Below are 22,233 nucleotides of genomic sequence, written 5' to 3' on the forward strand. Positions count from 1 at the left end.
GTCACCACCACCCACGGGACTGGGGTTTTGCTATAAAAAGTGTTGCAAAACCTGCTGGGGCAAGTGAAACAGTTTGTGTCAGTTCCAGCAGACACGCTTTCATCTCCCTTGCCAGCTTCGCACCCACAAAGCCGTTGGGCCTGATCCTGACCTAACCCCAGTGCCAGCGGGGAAAGCTCCATCCCACTCAGCACATTTGTGCTGGTGGAAAACCAGCATCAAGCACTAGCAGAGAATGTGGGCGAGATGATGGGCAGGGAGATGTGGTGAGCAAGAACCTGTCACAAAAATTCGCAACTGGCCCATAGTGACCTCAGTCAGTTGCTAATTTTTGTGACAGACCCGAAAGACCCCACACCATGGCAGGAGGGACCCAAAGACCCCACATGGTGCCATGAAAGGACCCAAAGCCCTCCTCACCATGACATGAGGGACCAAAAGACCCCACATGGGACCAGGAGGGGACCTGAAACTCCCACGCCATACCAGGAAGGGACCCGAAGACCCCCACGGCACCGTGAGGGGGCCCCAAAAGCCCTCACACGGCACCACGAAGGGAGCCAAAACATCAACGTGGCACCATGACGGACCCAAAGACCACACAGGGCTCCTCACCACGCCATGAGGGGACCCCCAAGCCCCCCACAGGTCCCCATGAGGGACCCCACGGTCCTCCCGCCGTGCCCCGAGGGGACCGTCCCGCCCCGGCTGAGGGGAGCGGCGGGCGGGGCGGGCCGGGCCGGGCCGTCCGCGCCGCCCACATAAGGCGGGGGCAGCCCACGCCGCTCGGCGCGGCGGCGGAGGCGGCAGCGGCGGCTCGGCCGGGCTGTGCGGGTCAGGCGGCGGCGATGGCGCTGGGGTGGTTGCTGTGGGGCGCGGCGGTGCTGCTGCTCCTGCTCCACGTCTTGATGGAGCTCAGCCCGGCCGTCAACTTCGTGCTGCGCATCGGCTTCTACTACCTGCTGTGCATCGTCTGCTCGGCGCTGACGGCGCCCGTCTGCCTCCTCGTCAACGGCGGCCGCACCGTCAAGAACATGAGGCGAGTGGGGGGTGCCCCGAGGCGAGGTGGGGGCGAGCCAGCCCCCCGGAACGGGGGGACGGTGCAGTGGCAGGGCCAAGGTGCGGGCAGGTGAAACGCAAACTGGGGAGATCAGTTTCAGGCCCAGCCGCTGCCTGGGGGCCTCTGGGGGGATGATGGGGACCTCCTTTACCTCGGGTCTGTGACAGCAGACCCCTGGCTGGCTGCCCAGGTAGCAGGGGGGTTGCCTCTTGGCTCATGGCGGGGACTGGGGCTGCGGTGAGGGGCTGCTCGGGCCCGTAGCTGCGCCCTCGCCTTCAGAGAGCCCCATGTGGGGATGAGCGCCCTTCGGAGGGGCCTGGAAGGTGTGAGGGTGCCGGCAAGCAGCCGTGCTCCAGGTGCTGCACAGCTTTTGGGGAAAGCTATGTGACAGCGGTGTTTGGGGCTTTTTCCCCCCGCAGGAGCGGAGGCTGTGCCAGGAGGGCTGCCTGCTGGCAGACGGTGTTTAATATGCTGCCCTCGGCCCGGCACAGGGAGCACAGCGGCCATGCAGCCGCCTGGGGCACGTGCGGCGCTGTCAGGCCTCGCCGTGTGTCCTCTGACGGGGCGCTGGGGCCACGGCTGCTGCTGGAGAAGAGCAGCTCCTCTACGCGCGAAGGCACAGTTTAAGGGCAGAGCTGGCACTTCTGCGGGCAGCACAGGAGAACTTGGGCTCCTTGCTTTGCTCTCCGCTTGGCAGCTTTTTACCTACTCTAAACATCTGTGTCCAGGCCGTGTTATATGGGTGGGGGTGTAAAGCGGAGCCCTGTTGCCTTAATACATCCTCTTGGATCAAAGGTTGGGCAGCGTCTCAGCTGGTGGAGCTGGACTTCGCTTTGTGGTGCGGCTCTCGCAAGCAGGGCTCAGGGCGGAGCGAGCGGGCTCTGGGCACCAACGTGCTTCCTTGTGGGCTCAGCCCTGCCCGCCTGAGCCGATGGTCTGCGATCCGCTCTGGTAACGTGGCCCTGGACACTGGAAACAGCAGTCTGCTCTGGGATCTCCAGCCTAGCTCCGTCTCCAGCTTTGGTTGTCTTGACTCATTCCGGAGCAGCTTTCCAGTGCACAACCAGCTTTGCAGAATTTATGATGTCAGTTATGGAGACAGTCTTTTTTTTTTTCTTTTTTTTTTTTTTTCCCCCTGCCCCTAAAACTTTTTAAACCTTCTGTAAACTTAAAGGAACTCTTTGGGAACAAGAACTCCTTGCACTGGACGAGTCCTCATGTTGAAACTCGGAGCTGAATTTTGGCCAGAACCGCCCTTTTCCTGTAACTTAAGCCCTTCGTTTCCATCTGCTGGCACTGGCTGATGATGCTGGTCATGTATCCCAGCCCCTGGGAGGTCTGTGGCTGAGGTGATCCGGCAAGCTTCTTACTTCTACAACATCCCAGTCTGCTTGCTCCAGCTCGGGGAAGCAGGTTGGAGCAGAGCATGTGCTGGTGGACAGACAGCGATAACAGTGCTGCTGCCCAGCGCAGAACACCCCGTCCTTGCTGTGCTCCTGGCACCAGTGCCAAGCTGGTGTGACTTGGAAGAGGTTGCCCTTTGTGTCTGATAGAGATAGAGCTGTTTATCTAGCGGTGAAACCTGTTGCAAGAGTTTCCAATCTGGTAAGCACACTTCATTAATCCTTGAAAATCGGAGGAGCCTAAAAAGGCCTCTGTCACAGACTGCAGAGCAGAGCATGTGAAGCTGGGCCTGCTGGATCTCAGACTCAGGCTGTTACGGATGCACTGAAAAAGCACGTTCCCTCTCACTTTTCTATTCTTTCCTTGTGTGTGGCAATAAGTGCATCAGATTTACAGCTCTCTGCAGCTGTGAGTGCACAAAGTCAAGATCACTCCTACCAGCAGAGAAGCTGCTTGCAGGGTGGGAGGGGAGTGGGACCCATCTGCTTAACCCCATGGATGACGTGGCCAGCTCAGGAGGGTTGCTGGTCACCTGGTTCTTAGCTTGCTCTGAGCTCTGCCCCTTTGCCTCTTTCAGAGGCTCAGGCCACATCTTGTGCAAGGAAACGCTGGCTCCTTACTGGCAGGAGGAAGTTGGATGGTTGCTCTTGAGTAATGTGTAACCAGCCTCTCCCAGCAGCTACTGAGCAGTGTGACTTCCAGAGCAGTGACCTCTTCTTTTGGTTGGCAGTCAGAAGGGAGGAGAAGTGGGATTTAGGTCAGTCTGGTGGCATGGCATCCACCATGACCTCACCAATTCGTGTCACCCAGCCTCTCCTCACCTGGGCTGCACTCACGTAACCTTGGTGCAGCCCCGTGGTGCTCAGGAGCTCTGCAGCCTGTGTACCTCCCTGTGTCCGTTCCCTGGGTGCAGTTCTAACCTTTGCAGCAAGTTTGAAGGACAGGGACTGATAGCAGTGGTGTCACTCAGCTCGGTCACCTGTGGGCATTGGCCTGGCCTGAACTCCAGCGTCAAATCCAGTTCCTGGGTGGCCTGCATGGCAGGGCACCCCATGAAGATATGAACCCCACTGTGGGCAGGAGCAAGCTGTGGAAAGTCATGTTGACGGAGGCGTGTGGTTGAAGAGCTGATGGCAGTGGTGGGGATGCTTTTGGAGAGCAGATGCTGGGAGCTGCTGCCAGGCCAGGATGAGACGTTGGCCGGGTGATCACTTCCTGTCCTGGGTGACAGGGATGCTTCCTGGGCTGATGGTGCTGTGCAGCTTTCCAGCTGGACCCTGGGGTGGGGAAGAAGCTGACACTGTTCCTCGGTCTCCTTCTGCAGGGAGGAAATCTCCATCTCTTGTCTGCCAGGGAGAAGGTGGGCCCTGAGGCAGGGCATCCAGATGCTTGCTGGAGGCCTGGTCAGCTCCTGAATCTGCTCTACAGGGAGAGCAGAGCTGGTGGCTGCTTCTGGGAGCTTTTTGTTCATGTGCAAGCTCCTCTGCCTCCTGTCCTGGCAAATGGCTGCTCCTCTGCCCAAAATAGCCGCTGTGCGCTGCCAGCTTCTGGCTGCGTCCTTTGGCCGAGTTGGAGGGTCCCCAGCTCCCACCTGTTTGGGGGTGGTGTAGATGGGCCCTGCTCCCATGGGCTGGCAGGCTCTCAGCCGGCGAGCCTGGGCTGGATGTGGGCTCAGCAAGGGCATGGCAGCCTGCTCGATGCGTTGGCAGGGATGAGCGGAGCTGCTGGTGTCTCCTGCCAGCTGGGCCCCCAGCCCTTGGGTGCAGAGGAAGAAAGCTGGGAGCTCTGTGGACAGACCTGTAGATCCACTGGGGAAGTGAACTGACAGGCAAAAGCTATTTGCTTGAAGATGGGTTTGCCGGGGGCACCTAGCCTCTGCCAAGCTGCGTGGGGAGCATCCTGTTTGCTGCTCGCATCCTTGTGTTGTACAGGAAAGTGTTTCCCACCTTCATTCTCCTCCTTTCTTGCACTCCTGTGGGGTAATGACACCCCATGTTTGTTTGGTATCGTTAAGCCGCATCTTCCAGGACTGCAAGGAACAGAATTGGCAGAGCCTTCCTTGGGTGATGGGTGTGCAGGCTAATACCCATGTGCTGGGGAGTGGCAGCTCCTAGGAGACCTGCGGGAACAACCTGTGGGGCTCTGCTGATTGCCGGAGGAAAGCATTGGTAGCACTGGAGCGGGCTACAGCCTCGGCACAGGAGGGAACAAACAGCACTAAGTGGATAGGACTCGCAGCAGGAGGAGTGGTCCTTGATCCAGTGATGAAACCAGCGTCTCTCCCTCCTGGACTTTGGAGGGATTCCAGTTTGCCCTCTGTTTGCAGGGCTCTTGCAGCTGTGCTAGGCTGGACTTGCCTCTTCCAAAGAGCTCATAGAGAGCTGGGTTGTGAGCTGAGGCTGTCAGCTTGAAGGAAGCATGGACCATTGAGTCTGCCTGTACTGGCTTCAAAGTTACAGTCAGCTTCTCCCAGGCTTCCAGTAAAATTCCCACACTGGGAGCAGACAGGGCTTAGCAGGCAGCTGAAGCACCTTGAGCATGTGGAACCACGCAGGACAGACACCTGGGTGGACCACAGGGCAAATGAGACTGGAAGCTCTCTGTCCAGACGAAACTGCTCTTGTCTCCTGCCACACACCCTGCGTATAGCAGACCCTGTCACCTCCACACCCTGCTGCTGCCTGACTGCTCTTCTCTTCTGCAGGATCATCAAAACTGTGGTCAAGACCTTCAAGTATTTCTTTGGTCTGAGGTTTGAGGTGAAGGGACTGGAGAACTTTGAGGTGGAGGGCCCTGCTATCATTGTGTCCAACCACCAGAGCATCCTCGACATGATGGGTAAGGAGCTGCTGGTAGGGAGGGACCAGTTCTCTTGCTCATTGTCAGAGAAATCCTGCTTGCATGTCCTGGCCAAGCAGCCCCCTGCCCCAGCCGGTCTGCGCTACCGAGCCAACTGATCCAGCTTTCTCTAGCAGTGCTGGCTGCAGGAAGGGTCTCCCCTCGCTCTGCGCAATCACACCCCCATGCAGCACCCCAGGTACTGCTCAGCTTCGGGTGCTTCTCAGCTCCCGTTGCAGCCCTGCCTCGCTGATAGCCTGGCCAGCCTGGCACACGTGTCGTTGCGCTGGGCAGCCCTGCCGGGCACCCTGGGCCAAGGAGCGAGCTGCCTATTGAGGGGTCTTGCAGCCACCCTGCCCCTGTAATTCTGCTGTGTGCCGGTCTCCCTCCACTCTGTTGATGGCAGCAGAAGCCTGCAGAGAAAGGAGGCACTGGCCTGTCCCTGGTACTCCCCTCCACACCTCAGATTGCACTCTCAAGGGACAAGAGAGACAGTTGGGGGGGTGGCTGCTGGGTCTCACCCTCTGCCATCACGTTAGGGCTGATGGAGGTCCTACCTGACGACTGTGTCCAGGTGGGCAAGAAGGAGCTGATGTATGCCGGCACTGTGGGGCTCATCATCTACCTCGGCGGTGTCATCTTCATCAACAGGAAGAGCACCACCAGCGCCAAGATGGTGATGGCGGAGGTGGCCAAGACTATGGCAACTGACAACGTGAGTGTGAATGTGGTGCTCGGTGGGGTGGCATGTGCCTGGGCATCCTGGGCTGACATGGGGGGATGTGGAACTCCTGGTGCTGGCTCCCCTGGAGTTACAGTCACGTGCAGCTCTTGGCAAGGCTGGCTGGTGGCTTGGCCAGCAGGAAGGGAGCACTGGAAGTGGATTGCTGGAGCAGAGCCTTATCTCGCCATGTGCAGGTGAAGGTGTGGGTATACCCAGAGGGCACGAGGAACTGCACTGGGGACTTGCTGCCATTCAAGAAAGGAGCATTTCACCTTGCTGTCCAGGCACAGGTAACAGCGCTTTGCTCCTGCACGGGGACTCTAAATGCTTTTGCAGTGGCATTGCAGACTGGTCATGCAGTGGTATGGTTTATTTGCTCTCACGTGAGCTGTGTTCTTGCGTCACAGCTGAGCTCAGCCAAACCACTGTCAGGTGTCATAAGTGCTACCCAGCAGGAGCTGAGAGCCTTTTCCATCCCCTGCAGGAGTGACTTGACTCCTGTGGACGGGTGGCTGCAGAGAGTGGAGAAGCTGCCTTGTCCTCTCTCCTGACTGCCCCAGCACTGCATTCCCAGTGTCCCTTCTGGAGGACAGGGCTTGGGACAGGCGTACCTGACCCCCTAGCTCTAGGCTTTGCAGGCAGCTGCCTGGCAGCGTGGTGGCACAGTGTCTGTGCCCTGCTCCTGGGAGCACGGCTGCAGCACAGAGCCTGCTTCTGGCAGGGAGCCCAGCGGGTGCTGCACTTTCTGAGCTTGCCTGGGGAATCCCAAAGCTGTTGACGTATTTCTCAATCCCCCAGGTTGCAGTAGTGTATTGTTTCAGAATTGTTAATGCTGGTGCTTTAGAGCAACGTCTGGGCTTGTGGAAATAGCTGCTCCCTTCCAGACAGCCATATGGCACTTCTTGGTATGTCTTAAATGCCTTCTCTCTCCAAAAGTGACAAGATCCATGAGCAGTTAGTGGAGGAGCAGACAAACAGCTCCTTGGCTTTGGACAGCTAGAGCTGTCAGTGCTCCTGAAGGAGCGGTGGTTCTTGCCTGGGCAGAGCTCTGGGGCGGTGTGCCAGGGACGCTGAAGACCTGGCTGTGCCGCCTGGGCCCAGGCGGTTGCTGGAAGCTGGGCCACCCTGCTCAGCTCCGGGGTGCTGGGCACTAGCCACCTGAGAGGTGGCTGGGAGGAGATGGGTGCTTGCCTTCCCATGCATGCTCTGCCTCACATTTCAGGACTGGGATGACTCAAGGCCTAAGGGGAAACTCTTTTCACTAAAAGAGGTGTTACGGCAGGGATCCTGGAGAAGAGCCAAATCTCTTGCTGGGTTTGATTGGCCAAACCCAGGGTGTACCATCTCCATTCCTGCCAGAGTGATGCAACCAAGGCAGGAGCTGGCAGCTGCTGGAAGGAAAGAATGATGGTGGAAATGGTACCCACCGCTGCTAATGCTCCCCTGGAGTTGTAGATTGTGTCAGCATAATGCTCTCTGAAATAATGCTCTGTGCCTGCCCTCCTGGCTGTGTCTCTGCCTGTCCGAAGCATCCCTCGGAGCAATTGATTGCTACTGGTGACTCTTTTTCTTAGCTGGTGTGCCCTCAGCTTCTGGCCTGCCTTGTACTTGTACAGCATGGCAAGGCCTGTCAAAACCAAGATCCTCCAATGTTTGCAGGTCAGAAAATACGTCAGTTTTGATGCCTGGATTGGGATGAGGAGCCCTGAGAGCCAGTGCTGACCTGAGGCTGAAGTATAACTTGGCCCTAGTGCCTTGAATGTCCCTGTGCCTTGAGTTGCTGGGGAGTGGTTTTGATCCCATTTGACTCCTGACTGTCCCAGCCTTTGGAATTGGGTTGTGCTTTGTGGGACTGCATGCCTGGTGTGTCTGAGAGCTGGGCCAGGTCAGCCCTGCTGCATGGGATTTGCTGCTGATCTGGCCTGCCCTGAGCTGCTGCAGTGCAAGTAACTCCTCTTTTTCCTCTTCTTCCCCGAGGTCCCAGTGATCCCTGTGGTGTATTCCTCCTTCACCACCTTCTATAACCCAAAGAAGAATCTATTTACATCAGGTACCAAAGAGCCTGAAGGTCTTCACAGAAGGTCACTCCGAGATAGGGTTGATCCATACCTGTGTGGAGATCTGGTTCGCAAGGGTGTGGAAGCAGAGCTGGGGTGAACAGGCGGAGTCCCTCTGGGAGATGTGTGGAGTCAGTTCAAAGCACTTGGCACCAGAGCCTGGGCTGGGTTAACTCAGGAAAGAATGTAATTAAATACGGTGAGGGATGTTTTCATTAAGAATTGGACAACACCTCTCCTTCTCATAACTGGCACAGCCCAAGTCATTTGGTGAGGGCTTGGGGGAAGAAGCAAGTGTGCTCTGCCTCCTGAGCCTTGCAAAGCAGGGACCTCTCTGCATGCAAACCGAGGAAGCTGGTTACATCAAAGCTCTGAAGTCTGTCAGTACAAGTGCTGGGCAGAAAGTTGGTTTTCAGTCGACTTGGAGCAGTAACTCTCACTGCCTGGATGGCTGGAGCCAGCCAAAGGTAGGAGGGTTGGACAGCAGCAGATGAGGGAGCACCTGGTGCAGGCTGTGCCCGGCGTGGCCCTGGAGCTGAGGGGGTCCGTGGCCCTGGGCCTCCCCCTGCCCTCTTGGCTGGCAGGTGAAGGCAGAGCAGCCTTAGCTGGGGCAAGCTCTGGCTGGGGTGTCAGTTTGGGGCACAAGGGAAATACTCTGCTTGGTGCAGCTGTTAGAGGGCAGCGTCTAATCCCCAGAGCAATCTCTGACCCCCCAAGACCAGTGCAGCCTCTGCCCGCACTCCAGGGACCGATGCCTGAGGGGGGGATGGATCCCTGTGAGGGGATGAGGGCTGTGCCGGGGGTGTCCAGGGCAGGGGGAGTGGGGGCCCTGGGAGGGCAGAGAATGGTGCTCCTGGAGTGTGTGGGTTTCTCATAGGCTCTTCTCTTATTCCCAGGCAAAATCAAGGTTGAGGTTCTGCCTCCAATACAGACCAAAGGCCTGACATCAGACGATGTCTCTGACCTCACTGACAGATGCTTTCACACCATGAGGGAGACCCTCTTCAGGCTGTCTGGCCGTCCAAGCGAGGCAAAAGACTCATCCTAGATGCTTCTCCAGTGGCTTCACTGTGTGGTGGTGGCTGAAGGGACCTCTCTGTTGCCAAATATTGAAGGAACTTCTCTTCCTCTGCAGTGACTTCTAACTCTGGGAACACCACAGACTGGCACACATGGGGTGTCAAGCCAGCACTGAGGTTCCCCGTTAAATGGATTTCTCTTATGGGTTCGTTATCTCGCAATGAAACATCTCCTTTTTCTGAATTTCTCAGGCATCAAACTTGTGCTACCAAAGGGCTCAATAACCAGAGAGGTGAGTTCCCCCAGCTCAGGCAGCTGGTGTGGGGCGACAGTGAAAACCTGGCTGGAGGCTGGGCTCTGCCTCATGTCAGTGTCCCTGCACCCATGTTCCTGCAAGCTCAGCTAGTGCTGGCCTGTCCCAGATGGAAACCACCAGGCAGCAGTTCGTATCTGCGCATCCTTGATGCTGTTCAAACAGGGCTGAGAATTAGGTGAAAATCCAGACTCTGGCTCTTCAGCAGCACTGGGAGCGCAGCGTCCTCCCTGGGCAGCCTAGAGCACTGCCATCTGGCACCGTAGAGCTCATGGGTGTCTCTGGGGCAGGGCCGGTCTCCTTGAGACATGTCCTTTTGTCACAGCAGCATGTTGTGCTGGGGCTTTGCATTGCCACAGTACTCCTGAGCCAAGCCTTTCCCTTCTGAAGGAAGCACCTAGGGCCAAGAACCTCAGCTGGGCTGCAAAGGGGAATGTGTGCGGCTGGTCAGCCTTACCGCATCTCTTTGGGTTGATTGCCTCGTCTGAACATGTGCCCTTGCTCATTGAGCGGTGCAGCAGCAGAGAGGGAAGCTGCAGCCTGACCCAGCCAGCATGTATAGTCTGGGTGGAGTTTAGCTGAATGCTGTCCAGCCTTGCCGGTTTAGTCATCTTCTGAAGGAAACCCCACACTTGTTCCTACCACCAGCTTGATTTTAAAGCTGCAGATCTGTCAGAGTCCTGGGCGAGCCGGTCCTCACCTGTGACTTGTTTGTGGCACACCTCTGGACGCCATGCGTGACATGCACCTGGGTTGGCTCAGAGCTTCTTTTGTGTTGGGAACTGTGCTGCCAACTCCCTGCTGTGCTGGTGGCTCAGCCCTCTTGCAGCAGGCATCTCGGTGCCTGCGGTACTTGGTGCAGATGCAAAGGGCTCTGTCATGCTCCTTTTGCCACTTGTCATGGTCAGCAGCGGCCGAAAGATGGTGCCTGTCCCGCGTGTCTCCGTGCAGATCTCTGGAGCTGCTGCGCTGCAAGGCTTGTAAAGCTCCTGCAGGGTGGGTGAGCTGCAAGTGTGATGGGGCTCAGAAGGCTTCAGCTCTCCCTTTGGGGGACAGGGGCTCCTTCCCCCCTTCAGATAAAGGGGTTTCCCCTGTGCTTTGGAGTGATGCCCCAGCAGGGCTCCTGGGTCCCTCGCTGGGAGCTGTGGAAGCATTGATGCCCTCTGAAGAGCAAGGCTGGGTCAGGTCCATGGGTCCAGGGGGTAACCTTCAATGCTAACTTGAGTTTAGGGAGGTTTTAGCTTTCTTGTTCATGGTGCAGGGTGTATAACCTTGAGATAAGCTGCCTGGTGCTACTTGGGTAACCACCACAGCTGGCTTTTGCAGCCTGTCTGGGGCTGCATTGGTGGAATTGTGGTCATATGGCATTTTGTGGTTTGAGTCCCAAGTGGGACAGGGAGTTCTGGTAGAGCCGGTGGTCCCCAAGGGAGTGAGCCCTCGAGCTGAGCTGGAGCTGGTGGGGGCCGGGGGCTTTATCGGAGGGGCCTTACAGTACAGACTCAGGGGTCAGACCCACTGTGGGATGGGTTGGGGTGGGAGGATGGGAACTGAACCAGCACTTTGTCAGAGTGGCAGATAAAGGGCTGTCATGGAGGTTAAACCCAGGAGGGGCCCAGAAGAGCTCCTGGGGGGGTAACCAGATCCACAGGGTGACTCCTGCAGCACCCTTGCCTGGGAGGAGGGAGCGGTGCCTCTGTGCAGTTGTCTGCTGTTCACTTTTAATTGGGTTGAGAATAATGTTACATGCTTTTAAAAAAAAAAAAAAAGTACACCTTTGGTTATTTAAATAAAGGAGACTCCTGGTCTTGTGTGGGAGCTGAGGGAGGGGGGCTGCTGTGGGAGGAAGAAGGGTGCTGACCCGCCAGCTCCTGCAGGGGCTGGGTTTGGTGATCAAGGGGGAAGGGCAGGTCCTTGTCCTCACCCCATGTCCTCCAGGCAGAAGGGCCGTGCATCTGTGCCCCAGCCTCGCGCTGAGCCATAGCCTGCCCTGAGCTGGGAGGACGAATGCCTGCAGCGAGCGGTCTCAGGGGAAGAGGAGGGTGCTGCCTGTGTGGATGGGAGCCCGTGTCAAAGCAGGGCCCTGGAGCAAGAACGGTCCCCAGCCAGTAACGATGCCACAGCCTCAGTGTGCACAGCAGGAGGCTTTATTTTGGTACAGCCCCTGCAGCACCCCATTGCCCACGTGGCAGGTGGCTCCTGCAGCTCCACTGTAGGCAGGTAGGAAAGTGTTGTACCAGGTCGGTCAGGTCTGCTCTGCTGTACCGGTGTCCTTGGGCTTGAGCGAGGGGAAAGTAGGTACATGCGCAGCGGCTGTTGGACTGGGGAGAGACCGGCTATGCTGACAGCCAGTGCTCGTGCCAGTGCAAATGTGAGTGTGCCAGGACTCAGCCCCCAATCCGGGCGTGCAGAGGACTGTCCCTCCCTCCTTGGCCTCACCCTGTAGGCACTACTGAGTGGTACAGGTTTGTCCCTGTCTGCTCTGTGCTGTGATGGGAATGTCACGGGGACAGGTTTTCTATTAAAGCAAGTAAAAACAGACTTTGCACCTTGAGGCCCACGTGAAAGCTTCTTCTTTGTTACTGCTCCACAGGGCCCAGGGCTGGCGCAGAGGACCATGAGCAGGAGCAGGTCATTTCAGAGCAAGCTGCTGCAGCTGCCATGTGAAGAAGTGGTGAGGTGCCAGCCCACCTCCAGTGCTCATGGAGGGAGCCTGGTCCCAGAACAGAACAGAAGCTGCAGGGATGGGCACCCTCTCCCTGTACGCAGCCAGTGCAATACCTTTGCAGGGACTATTTGCACCCATCCACTGCCACAGTACCTGGCTTGGGGCTGCCCCCTCTGCCACAAGGCATTTTTGACCATAGTCGTCCAAATGTAGGATTTGCCCCCACCTTTGGGTGGGAGCAGGTAGGGGCAGCATGGGGGGAAGCTGTCCTGCCTGGGCCGGGTCTGTGCTCTGCTGGGAGGTGACATCCCAGGGTAATGCTAAATGAAAGCCCGACAAAGCTAAGCACTGCACAGCTTCACATACAGCCAGTCTCTCTGGCACAGCCAGACAGGCACTAATGGCACGAGGTAAGGCATTTATTCTCTGCCTATCCAGCAGGAAGGGGGTGAGATGCTGAGGGCTCAGAGTCCAGTTTGGAAGTAACTGCGTGACCTCTGATAGGCGAGTTGGAAGAGAAGATGATGGAGATGCTGATGGGAAACCAGCTTTCTCCTGCTACCCTGTGCCTTCCTGTGGATGAGGTGACTTCATCCCCAGCCTGGGGCTGGAGAGCAAGATAAGAGCTGCAGATGCAGTCAGCTTGCTCCAATTCCTCAGGCTCTCAGCTAGAGTTCATTCTTGCAGGAACCTGGGAAGGTGAAAAAAAAAAAACCAAAAACAAAATGAATCCATCAATGTTGTTAGCCGGGGTTTGATCTGTCTCTCCCCCAGAATGATGAGGTTGACCTCAACCCCTGTGAATGTCATCCACACTTGCTGCTTTCCCTTTGCCAAACCCCCCAGGCTGGCTCTGTCCTGCCACATTTGGGAGCGTCGCTCTTGCCTCCTTGGCATGCCACAGTCCTCGCCTGGGCCTGGGCAGTCCCATGCAAAGTGTCCCATGGCAGGGGAGAAAAGCCAGTGACACCACCACTGGCTGCCCCAGGAGGGGAGGCTGGGACCAGCCTGTCCCCACTGCAGGCACAGCCAGTGGCTCTGTGACAGTAATTGGAAGCAGGTGCTGCCGGTTGCCAAAGACCCCAGCGCACAGGGAGCTCCGTAGGCTGGGGAAGGGACCGCACGGGGTGGCTGCTGCCCAGCCGCATGTGGCTGTGCGTGTCGTGCTGCTAACTGGCTGTGTCACAGCTGAGCATTGACCGTCGGGGCTGAATTGGGGCAATTCAGACTTAGAGGGGCTAAAATGGTTATGGCTTAGAGATCTGACCTTGTGGTGGTTTAAAGAAGAGAAAATGTTTTTTAGTCCTTATACACATCCGCACTAGGCAGATAATTGGAGAGTGCAGTTCTATCTTAGCATTCAGTTGTGAAATGCTTTGCAAGGCACAGAAATTAACTCTCTGTGGGATGCCTGTGCCAGCCCCCATGCTTGCTGGTGTACAAAAGGACACTCTTGTGTCCTCCAGGGACTTTCAAGACCATGAGAGGGACAAAACCAAGTTTTGCTTGCTGGAACAGTCTTGGCAGAAGTTAATTTCAGGACTTTGGAGTCATTCCTTGGAATAAATCCATGTTACCTTGTGATACTGCTCACATTCCTCAGTGCTGTAACTAATAACACATACAGGGCAATACTAGGAAACTCGGTCTACTGGAACACCCAGTGGTTCTGATGATTACCCCTTTCTGAGATGTTTTTTAAGTGTCTATTTGCAGCTATTTAGTCTTCAAACAAGTTCTTTGAAGTCTTTTATACCTAAGCCATTACTGCAAGCAGTGAACTGGGACTGGATATGCCCTGAAACAGTTTCCCCTTTTTCTTTCCAAGCACCCTCACCATGAACTCCAGGTTGCTGCTGTACACCAGCACCTGAGCTGCCCAGCCATGCCTAGTTTCTAGACGTGTTTGACTGGAATTATTTAATGGGAAAACGAGCTGCAAAGAGCTGCCTATCAAAATAGTGTTTGTATGGTTTGTGCTCTACTTGAGTCACGCTGCAGTGCTCCGGGGAGAGTGGTGCACCCGCCGCAGGGACCCGAGGGGATGCTGCCCCACTGCTCCCCGGGGGAGCACACCAGGCAGGACCCCCCACCTTCAGCCATTTCACACATGACAGCTCTCACCAGTGTCTCTTCTTTGGAGTTTGCTACTTAGGAGACCCTCTCCGGCCCACTGCTTGGCAAAGGACTGGTCCGTAGACTTCACAAAGAAATGCCTAAAACTTCCCAGGCTCGTAAATCTGCCAAATTCTGCACACTCCCTAAACTCCCCTGATTGACTTTTTGGACTGTTAATTTCCTAAGAGCTGGGCTTTCTTTTCTAAGGACTCAGTTATAACAGTACCGGAAGGGAATACAGCTGGTGAGGGTGTTGAGTGCGAGACATGACCCACTGCTCAGAGTGGGCTCCCTCTGCTTCTGCCGCAGAGCCACGTTTCTATGTGCCAATCTTACGATTTTTGACCCGCTACAAGGGCAGTCAGATAATGCAGCCATACCAACAGCTTTGAAAAGAAGCTAATGGGCTGTCCGTGTTCATCTTTTATTAATCACAGGCTGCTGAGCTTGAGGGAAATATAGATTAATAGTGGCATATGTGTTACTGATCTTGTTGGCCCACATTTGTTCACCGTGGCCAGTGTGGGTGGAGTGAAATACTTCAACCCTGCTTTTTCCAGGCACTTACACGTTTCCAGCCGCTCCTCAAGGAAGGAGATCTGCTCGCTCAGGGAGTCGATTCTGTCCAGTTGCTGGAGGGAGTGGGACAGCCGGCTAATGGGGTCTGCGCCGACGTCCTCCGGTGCAGATGGCATGAGGTTATGGAACGGGGCCAGCACCAACTGGAGTTTCTGCAGGGAGACAGGAAGCCGTGAGTGTGTCCCCCCCAGCCATGAGGACCACCCAGTGGGACGTAGCACGTCGCCTGCTGGGGTGCACCCCACTGGGGCAGCATGCCGGCCGGCTCATGGGGCCTTGGTTGCGTTCAAAGGGCTGCCAGGCTGGAAGAGCAGCCGCGTGGAGCACAGCTGGGATCGCTGCGGCGTGAAGCCAGCATGATGTTAAAAATAGAGCAGGGTGGAGGGAAACCCTGGCTGCGAACAGCCCAGGGCAGGAGCTGGCTGAATGTGGCCTCGAGCTGCAACAGGGCAGTTGAGGTGTGTGCTGAAAGCTCACCTGCTCCAGTGCTTCCACTCTGCTCTTCAGGTCTTTCATTTCTTCCTTCATTTCACTGGGGGGACCTGAAAAAGCGACCAAGAAAAGGTCAGTGAGTAAAAGCCCATTGCCCGAGGTGAAGTGGAAGGCGCTGGGGAGAGACATTGCTGCAGGGCTCAGGCCAAGCTCCGCTGCTTTCTGCTCCCCTCCTAGAGAGCCCCTGGGGTCTGCGTGCTGCGACCAGCCCCTGGAGCATCAATCGGATTCAACGCCTGCTGCTAATGCGCACAAGCCTCTCCTTGCTGCTGGAGTACCTGCAACAAAGTGAGGGATTTTTCAGGCAGCAGAGTGATGCTTAAAGGATAAGAGATCTGGCGAAGCTTGGCCTTTCATGCTGTGTTGTCAGATTAGTTAGCACCCGGGTCTGCCCTGTCTCGTGGTGGGCACAAAGGACCATCCCTGCTGCGGGCCCTGGACACAGGATAAGGGCAGGTGGCTTGCGGGACAGATGCAAACGGTGCCCTGCTCTCCCAGGCGTTTCTCATGTGATGCCCGTGCTGGCTACAGCGCATTATTACTCACGGTACGAGTTTGAAGTGTCACAGCGCGTACCAAAAGTAATAATGGGCCGTCACCAGCGGCGCCTGCTGCTCCTCGTGGCTCCGGACTTGCCCTGGAGGAAGGACAACGATGATGATGGAGAGAATGGCTGCATCCTGGCCACCGCATACCACAGATGGGCTCTGTCACCCTTGCAGATGGAGCAGTGCACAGGGGAGGTTGGGTGGTAGAGGACTCCGGGATCACTGGGAAAAAAGCTGAGGGGTTCTGGCTGTCATCCCCTCTCCTGTCTTTTGCCAGTGCTACTCCAGGCACCCTGTGATGCTGACTGTTAATCTCAGCTTTCACTGAAGGCCCCAAGCAGCCGGGGCTGTTCCGCAACGGGACCGATTACCTGCTTGGCTGAAGGTTTCTGGCTCAGGCGCTGGCACCAGGGGCTGGCACGCCTTGTCGTCAGCAGCGAGGCTGAAGCCGTCCCGGCAAGCGCAGTGGTAGCTCCCGGCCGTGTTGATGCAGAGCTGACTGCACCCATGGCTCTGGCCGGCACACTCATCCATGTCTGAAACCACAGGTTCGGCTCAGTGAGGACAGGGATGGTGAGGGGGCACGAACGGCTCAGCCCCAATAGCAGGGGTCCTGCTCCCCTCATTAGAGCCGCACGGGCTCACGCAGGCTGGGGATGTGATGGGACTGCAGACCATCACTGTGCTGGGCACAGCTCCGGGTGCTCTCAGCACTGCAGGGGGTGAGCACAAGACCTGCCAGCTCCTGGGACAGCCTTGCACCCAGCTGGAGTAAATGTGGGCTAACCCCGAGGGGATTTGGACTCCTCCCCTCTGCCCGCTGCCCCCACAAAAGAGCCAGAAACAAAAACTGTGATAAAAATGTCCCAGCTCTGGCCAGGCGGGTGCAGGCAGCACTCGGCTCTCATCCTGGATTTATGGCCAGGGTTTTGGTTCCAGCCAGCCGTGGTGAGGAGCTATCAGCCTTTCAAGTGTGTACAAAACCCAGTAACCTCTCCTCACACGGGGGAGTTATTAAAGCTGTTCCCACAAAGCAAAATGAGCTGAACTGCTTCCCACGCCCAGGCAAATCTGTTTTAGGCAGTGGGAAAATCCTTTCCCCCCTGTGCTGGAGCCGGAGCTGTCAGCGATGTGCTCAGCCCTGCCTGGCCCAGCGTGGGTCAATGCCACACGCTCCTCATCTGCCTAACAGGAGGGTGGAAAGCCGGGAAATGCCGTGGCAGGGGTTTGCACCACACTGGTGTGCCGGGGTCTGCAGAGCACTGCTGCCCTCCACGCTGCCTGATTCCCTGCACCCTGGCGAGGAGCATCAGGCTGCTCTCGTGCTGGAGAGGAGCTCGGTGCCTGGAGATTGCCAGGCTCCCCCTCCGCCTCCAGATATTTTGAGTTTATGGATTTAGTTGCTGCAGTGAATGGGTGTCTCAGTTGACAGTGGAAGTTTACAAAGCTTGGGAGACAGATACACAATCTCCGGCTGAACCTGCAAGTGTAATGGCTGCTCTGCAGAAAGCCTGTTTCTGGCTGCACAGTCATGGCAGAGTACAGCCTCTGCTCGTGCTGACCCAGCGCGGAGCAGCAGCGGAGGGAAAATGTGGATGCCAGGGCTGCACTCGGGGGCTGAGAGCACCGACGCAGCCAAAGGGAGGTCAGAGCTCCCCTGGGAGCAGAGCTTCCCGTCCAGATCATCAGGCATCACTGCCCTGGAGCAATACATGTAGGTGTGTACGTGTGGCTGCATGCGTGTGGAGGGGCAACACACTGGCTCGCCTCTGTGGTCTGAGTAGCACCAGGCACACGCCAAGGCTTGGTGAGGAGCCACAGTGCTGGTCCTCGTCTCCCACCAAGGGGTCAGTCTGTGGGCAGAGGACCTCCAGAGTCCCATGGCAGCCCCACTGCTCCCCGGAGGAGCTCTCCTGGCAGCAGTAGGGCAGGCCCGACACATGGAGCTGGAGGGGAGCAGCTTGGCCCGTACCTGTCTGGCAGGCTCGCCCCGTCCAGCCGGGCGGGCAGGCGCATCTGCCAGGGAAGGCGCAGCTCCCGCCGTTCTGGCATGGCACCCAGCAGAGAGCTGTGGGACCAAATACAAGCACAGCGTCACCGGGCAGCTCTGAGGGTCCCCCAGCTCCCGCCACTGCCACCATGGATGCGTGTACACACACAGTGCACACACGCCCACCGAAACACGCCCCAGCACCAGCCCGGGGCCAGGATGCTCTGCCCCAGCCCCGGAGCAGTGGGGTTGAGCTGACTGGGGTGCACAGGGCACAGGACGGGTGGGGTGAACAGGACCTTGGTTTTGCAGCCTGGAAAGAGGCCGAGACACCTGCAGCCAGCACAGCCGGGAGGAGGAGGGCAGATGGGCAGCAGCAGCCCCTGGAAAGCCCCTGGTGCTGCGCTCTGAGCTCATCTGGGGACGGACTAGCTGATGATGTGTTTTGCATTTGTTTTGTGCTGTACATCATGATTGCCTCCTGAAAGCATTTCTTTTCCATTACTGCTGATTTATATGGAAAGGACTTACTCGTTTTATTTATCCTCTGGTAGCTATAAAGTTAATAAGCGAACCCAAAGGAAAAAGGCCTGCAAGGCAGCATAGAAAGGCTGGGAATTAATCACAAATTGAACCGCATTTGGTTGTGACGCCAAAAATTTAAATGCTTTCCTACAGGGAGAATCCGTCTGACAGGCAGAGTGCGGGTAAATGAGAGAGCTGGCTGCCTCTCCTCATTCAGGGACCTGAGCTACCTGGCCCATGGGGTCTGGGGAAGGGGGAGCGCTGGCACCGGGGTGGCACAGCAGCCTCTTACCTCTGTTGCAGCTGAACGTGTGGCTTTTAGCTCTGCTCCAGCCGGGACAGCACGAGGCCACAGGCTGCGGCAGCTGCCTGTACGCCTGCCGGTAGGCAACCCTGTAGATGGTCCTGCAATGCAAGGATGGGGCTGAGCTGGGTGACCGAGCAGCTGCCCCAAGCCCCCCATCCCATTCCCACACCAGTAGATCAGACCCCCTGTGCTGGCGCCCGCTGCCCAGGGGTTAGGAGCCCCTTCCCCATGGATCGAGGCAGGACTCCCTCTTTCTGCAGCCCCCACAGGTCTCTGCCTTGTTGGGACGCATCTGGCTCCCTCTCAGGGACCAGGTCCATGGCGCAGGCAGCTGCCCTCACCTGTAGGTGCTGCAGAGGCGGTGGCCCTGGCAGGTGGTGAGGTAGGGCTGGTAGACGGGCTGGACGTGGGACTCGGAGTAGGCGGCCGCCCGGCTCTGCGGCACCGCGGCACAGATTCTGCGGCTGCGGAGAGGGGAGCAGGTCAAACACCGCCTAAAAAACAACCCGCTGCTTCTCCCTTCGGGGCAAAGGGGCTGCACTGAGTTACACCAGCCCAGGACACGGCCTGGCGGTGCCTCTCTACAGAGAGCTATTTAAACGGCAGCAGCTAATTGCCCGAGTGACCCAGGAGGTTACTTCAAGCTGTTTTGGGGCAGTGACACAAAGCCTGAGCACTGCGGGCTGCGCGGGCTCTTCCTCTCCAGCCCCTGCACAAAGGTGCCGACGCCTCCTCGTACACCCACCCCAGCACAGTCCCTCCGTCCCAGGAGGGCAGACGGGCCCCAGATTTAGGGGAGATTTACTCAAAGCATTTTTCTTTCTATTCATTGCCTCCCTTCTCCTAAAATCTTTCTGGGTGGATTTTTCCTTTCTAAGACTTTTGCGCTCCTCAAACAGATGGGCCTGTGGTCACTGGGACAGTCGTGGTTTCGCAGGAAGGGTCAGGCTCACCGCAAAAAAGCAGAGGCCAGAGGAAAGGCCTCCAGTCTTCCTAAGGTAATTGCGATCCAGTAAAAAACTTCCCCAAGGTTAACAGCCAAAGTGGTGGTACTGGGTTTGCGTGGCACGGTTTTGGTAATGGGGGGCTACAGGGGCGGCTTCTGTGAGGAGCTGCTGGAAGCTTCCCCTGTGTCCGACAGAGCCGGTGCCAGCCGGCTCCACGCCGGACCCGCCACTGGCCAAGGCCGAGCCCATTGGTGACGGTGGCAGCGCCTCAGGGGAACGGAGTGAAGAAGGGGGAAAAAACAACAACTGGGCAACTGCAGCGGGACAAGAGGAGTGAGAAGATGTGACACAGCCCTGCAGTCCCCAGCTCGGGGCAGGAGGGGCAGGAGGTCTCCAGGCGCTGGGGCAGAGGGTCCCCGGCAGCCCCCGGGGAAGCCCCCGGGGAGGCCGGCTGTGCCCCTGTGGCCATGGAGCTCCACGGGGGAGCAGATCTGCACCCGCACCCGGGGAGGGCCCCACGCCGGGGCAGGGGGATGCCCGAAGGAGGCTGTGACCGCGTGGGCAGCCCGCACTGGGGCCGGCTCCTGGCAGGGCCTGTGGCCCCGTGGGGAGAGAGAGGAGCCCCGGCTGGAGCAGGTTTGCTGCAGGACCTGGGACCCCGCGGGGGCCGGGCTGGAGCATCCTGTTCCTGAAGGACAGCACCCATGGGGGGACCCAGGCTAGAGCAGCCTGTTCCTGAAGGACGGCACCCATGGGGGGACCCGGGCTGGAGCAGCCTGTTCCTGAAGGACGGCACCCGTGGGGGGACCCGGGCTGGAGCAGCCTGTTCCTGAAGGACGGCACCCGTGGGTGACCCAGGCTGGAGCAGCTCGTGAAGAACTGCAGCCTGTGGGAAGGACTCATGCTGGAGAAGTCCGTGGAGGACGGTCTCCCGAGGGAGGGACCCCACGCTGGAGCAGGGCAGAGGGTGAGGAGTCCACCCCTGAGGAGGAAGGAGCGGCAGAGACAACGTGTGATGAACTGACCACAACCCCCATTCCCCGTCCCCCTACACCGCTCGGGGGGAGAGAATTGGGAGTGAAGTTGAGCCCGGGAAGAAGGGAGGGGTGGGGGAAGGTGTTTTAAGATTTTATTTTATTTCTCATTATCCTACTCTGACTTGATTGGTAATAAATTAACCCGATTTCCCCAAGCAGAGTCTGTTTTGCCCATGACGGTAATTGGTGACTGATCTCTCCCTGTCCTTACCTCAACCCATGAGCCTTTTGTTATATTTTCTCTCCCCTGCCCAGCTGAGGAGGGGAGTGATAGAATGGCTTTGGTGGGCACCTGGCCTCCAGCCAGGGTCAACCCACCACAGTGGTCTTGGTTAAAGATTTTCTTTTTCCCCCTAACCCCTCCCCAACATTTTCCAGCCCAAGCAGCTCAGTCCCACTAAGGAGCTCGCCTGCTTGTCTCAGCCTCCCAGCCCAATTAGAAACTAGAATAAAAAGCCTGGGAATTAGCTTGGACATCAGATGGCTTTCATTAACTCCAGAAAACTCCTTTCAGCCTCACTGATTAATGTTATAGAAGATGCAATTTTTAAATAGCAATTGTTTTCTTTGCAAAATTTAGAATAAAGCTATAGCCACAGCCTGTGTGTGCGAGCAAGGAATTCAGCCTGTGGTTTTAGTCACGACCAGAATGCAAAAGGTTTAACGCTAGAGGAGAGTATTTCAATGTAAAAACAAACTTTGTAGAAAATGTGGGCTGTATCTGGGAGGCGGGCATTGAGCTCCAGCTCCTTTTGGCTGGGAACAAAACTGGGGCACCGAGCTCTGGGCTTCCTCTGACCCAGCGGGAGCTGAGCTGTGCCTGCCCAGGCTGTGCTGGGATCCAGGGAGCCATGTCAGGCCCATTTCCCGGAAAGGGCAGGGGAATTGCTGGAGCTGCCGTTCCTGGGCTGGCGGGACTGTGACCGCAGCCGCCGCAGCATCCCAGGGAGCACGGGGCACAGCAGGCAACAACCTGCCAGGGCTTTCCACGCCTGCGTCCCCTGGACGGTGCATCCTCTCGGAGCTGGGAGGCTGCATCCTCCTCTGACGGCTCATTTGTAAGGCTTGATTGTCATGATGGCAAGATTGCACACATTTTTTTGTGCAAGGATGTACTTGAAAGAGACAATAATAATTCATGAACAGCTCAGGGCCTGATTAGATTTTGACTCTCCTGGACAAAAAGCCCAGAGTGTCTTGTGTCCCCTGCATGGAGCTAAATGGAGCTGGGGCATTTTCTCATTTTTACTGAGAGGCTTTTTCGCTTCAGTGACAAAGCAAACAAACACCAGCAAAGGGCTGCCAAGCCCTGGCTGCCCCGGGAGGGCTCGGCTGAGCCTTTTCCCACCTCCTCGCTAGCCCGGCGAGCTGCCGGCGCACGTGCAGCTGGCTGGCTGAACGGGGCTCTTCATCACCCAGAGAGGCTGCGCTATGATATGTGACAGTGCACACCTGGGCGATGCAGACAAAAAGGGGCTTACCCTGCCCGGGCGAAGCCATCCGTACTGGTCACGCTGAGGATGAAGAGGAGTCCCCAGAGAAGGCAGCCGATGTGGCGCATGTCCCGTCCCTCCTGCGGCGCCGTGGGCTGCGCGGCACAACCCAGTCT

The 22,233-nt window shown here is 57.4% G+C and overlaps 3 protein-coding genes across 3 annotated transcripts in view; 2 read left to right on the forward strand and 1 right to left on the reverse strand.

Moving 5' to 3' along the window:
- Nucleotides 1-848: 848 nt before the first annotated feature.
- Nucleotides 849-9,131, forward strand: AGPAT2 (1-acylglycerol-3-phosphate O-acyltransferase 2; the record flags this gene model as incomplete). The annotated part of the gene is made up of 6 exons (XM_082008885.1): nucleotides 849-1,039; nucleotides 5,169-5,302; nucleotides 5,842-6,017; nucleotides 6,221-6,316; nucleotides 8,004-8,076; nucleotides 8,980-9,131. 6 exons carry the CDS (start codon nucleotides 849-851, stop codon nucleotides 9,129-9,131), a joined length of 822 nt encoding a protein of 273 aa, XP_081865011.1.
- Nucleotides 9,132-14,630: 5,499 nt separating this feature from the next.
- Nucleotides 14,631-22,185, reverse strand: EGFL7 (EGF like domain multiple 7; the record flags this gene model as incomplete). The annotated part of the gene is made up of 7 exons (XM_082009145.1): nucleotides 14,631-14,930; nucleotides 15,256-15,320; nucleotides 16,190-16,354; nucleotides 17,791-17,886; nucleotides 18,626-18,738; nucleotides 18,982-19,104; nucleotides 22,106-22,185. The coding sequence occupies 7 exons, from the start codon at nucleotides 22,183-22,185 to the stop codon at nucleotides 14,631-14,633; spliced, it is 942 nt and encodes a 313-aa protein (XP_081865271.1).
- NOTCH1 (notch receptor 1) overlaps nucleotides 22,184-22,233 on the forward strand; it is a gene marked incomplete at both ends in the record, with an annotated part of 3,204 nt that continues 3,154 nt past the window's right edge. The window contains one exon of the mRNA XM_082009146.1: nucleotides 22,184-22,229. Within this exon, the coding sequence (XP_081865272.1) occupies nucleotides 22,184-22,229 (46 nt within the window). The remainder of the gene's footprint in view (nucleotides 22,230-22,233) is intronic.

Source organism: Phaethon aethereus, assembly GCF_964289735.1.
Source record: "Phaethon aethereus genome assembly, chromosome: 20".
NCBI lineage: Eukaryota > Metazoa > Chordata > Aves > Phaethontiformes > Phaethontidae > Phaethon > Phaethon aethereus.